The following is a 1,941-nucleotide window of genomic DNA, read 5'->3' on the forward strand; positions in this document are numbered from 1 at the left end:
TGTCATAGTAACGTAGTGTGTTTGTATTATAATGTTACGTGGAGATACTTAAAATGTACAGGGTTAAGCACGAGTACACATGACATTGTATCATCAGCACGAGTCACGCAGCTGCGCAACGGAAGTCCTCAAAAAGACTTCCTTACACTCTCGGTACATGTCTATGGCATGCTGGACCGATAAGGGATCGTCATGTGGCCGATCTGAGATGTCACGATGGCGAGTCTCCATGAGATGAGGTTGCTCTGTCTAGGACTCGATTAGCTCGAGTAACTTTGGTATCAGATACAATTATTTTTCACTCTTCAGAGACAATGCCTTTGATGATCTCTTCTAAAATGGCGTCTCCAATTTCGGACCCAATTTCTCTTTTCTCTTGGTAACTGTCATCCCATTCTTCACGGGGGCCCAACAAGTCCAACTCCAACAAAACATTGACGTTGGCTTCGTGCCCAGCATGTTTACCTCCCCAACTCCCCAACTTCTCATAAATCAGCTTCCCAATCTCTTCGGCTCCAAGAAATCCGTTGGGGTTATGCCGCTGCTGCTCTTTCGATTTCTTTGCGTGATTTTCCGTCATCTCCCTCACGCAATCGAACAGGAGCTGCCTCTTCTGCTGCAACACCCTTTTCGATTTTGCGAAATGAGGGGATGGATTGATGCTAGACCGGACAGGCTCGAGCTTTTCCGAAATTCCAGAGGCTCTCGGCTTCTCTAATGGCGGGTGGAAAAGTAGTTCCCAGAGAGAAGATGATAAATCTGGGTCTTCTGTAATCTTGTTGAAGCTATAAGTGGATGGACATGAAGTTTCCTTCTCTCTAGACATGGTGTGCAGTTTATACCCTGTTTAGCCAGAAGAGAAATTCACAAGTATAAAATTACTTAAATCTTGTAATTAAGACGATATTTTAAACTACTCTAATTAGCGGGGAGGAAAATTTGAACATGGGTGAAGGAGCTGAGTGCACGATCCTGACCAACTGGCCTAACTCGTGTCTGCGGACTGAGAGAGAGGGACTAACTGTTGTTATAAAGAGGTGAACTTGCGTTTGCATGGGGAGGTTCATCTTCTGGTACTGAAACGGGGTTTTGTTGCTTACGGTGAATCTTCGATGACTGTCCGTTGAGCCGTTCTATCTGTAACATCCTGTTGGCTTTGTTAGCAAGCAAATCAAATGAACATTTTTGTAGAGATCGGAAGATTTTCCGCTACCAAACTATCAATATTGTCGAAAATGTATCGATAACATGAAAGGGGTTGTATGGAAAGTGGTGTTTCTACCTTTCTCTCTTTCATATTACAGGATTCCGAAATTTGAGTAGCGTCTGCAGCAAGTGGGGAAGCATCATGCTTATTTCGCAACGAAGCGGGAGCTTCTTCTTTTGATTCTTTTTCGCCCTCGGAGCACGAATCATACTGTGTCCTACTGCTGGCAGATGAAAATGTATCCGTTTCCCCTCTCTCTCGGCGACTTCTCCGCGTCTCGGCGCCACCATTGGGCTTCCCCTCTAGGTTTTCACAACCCTTAGTGCTTGTTGTCTCACTATGTCTTGAAACAAGCTTGTTACACACAGATCTCAATACTTTATGGCAGCTGAGATTACCCCAACTGGATGATCTGATGAGTTTCTGGCTAGAAGTTCTACTTGTAATCCTCGAACTGCTATTTGTACTCGAGGTTTTTCTCATGTAACCCCTTTCAAATAGGTAAACCTCTAGGACAAAGGGCTCTTGCTGCTCTTGGAGGAGCTCTGCAAGTTTTACCGGCTTGGGGGTGGAAGCCATTGGAAAACTCTAAGATTGGGGAGGGGTTGGGATAGAGTTTGGGTGCAAACTGGAAAAGTCAGCAAATGAGAGAGGGTGGTGAGGTTCTGGATTGAAGTTAATTGAGACGGACAAATCATATTTGTCAGCTTTTGGGACTGACAGAAGCAGATCAG

At 44.9% G+C, this 1,941-nt stretch overlaps 1 protein-coding gene across 1 annotated transcript; it reads right to left on the reverse strand.

Moving 5' to 3' along the window:
* LOC126631246 (uncharacterized) lies at positions 1-1,941 on the reverse strand. The gene is made up of 3 exons (XM_050301419.1): positions 1,283-1,941; positions 1,023-1,137; positions 1-843 (listed from the first exon to the last, which is right to left on the reverse strand). The coding sequence occupies exons 1-3, from the start codon at positions 1,784-1,786 to the stop codon at positions 299-301; spliced, it is 1,164 nt and encodes a 387-aa protein (XP_050157376.1). The 5' UTR covers positions 1,787-1,941; the 3' UTR covers positions 1-298.

The sequence above is a fragment of the Malus sylvestris genome, chromosome 8, assembly GCF_916048215.2.
Source record: "Malus sylvestris chromosome 8, drMalSylv7.2, whole genome shotgun sequence".
In the NCBI taxonomy this organism is placed as follows: Eukaryota; Viridiplantae; Streptophyta; class Magnoliopsida; order Rosales; family Rosaceae; genus Malus; species Malus sylvestris.

Excerpts from the sequence above, each read along its gene's own strand:
- LOC126631246 (XM_050301419.1), bottom strand. The coding sequence starts at position 1,786 with ATGGCTTCCACCCCCAAGCCGGTAAAACTTGCAGAGCTCCTCCAAGAG. Across the intron at positions 1,138-1,282 it reads GTAATATGAAAGAGAGAAAG|ATAGAACGGCTCAACGGACA; the intron begins GTAGAAACACCA and ends AGGATGTTACAG. Across the intron at positions 844-1,022 it reads TTCACCTCTTTATAACAACA|GGTATAAACTGCACACCATG; the intron begins GTTAGTCCCTCT and ends CTGGCTAAACAG.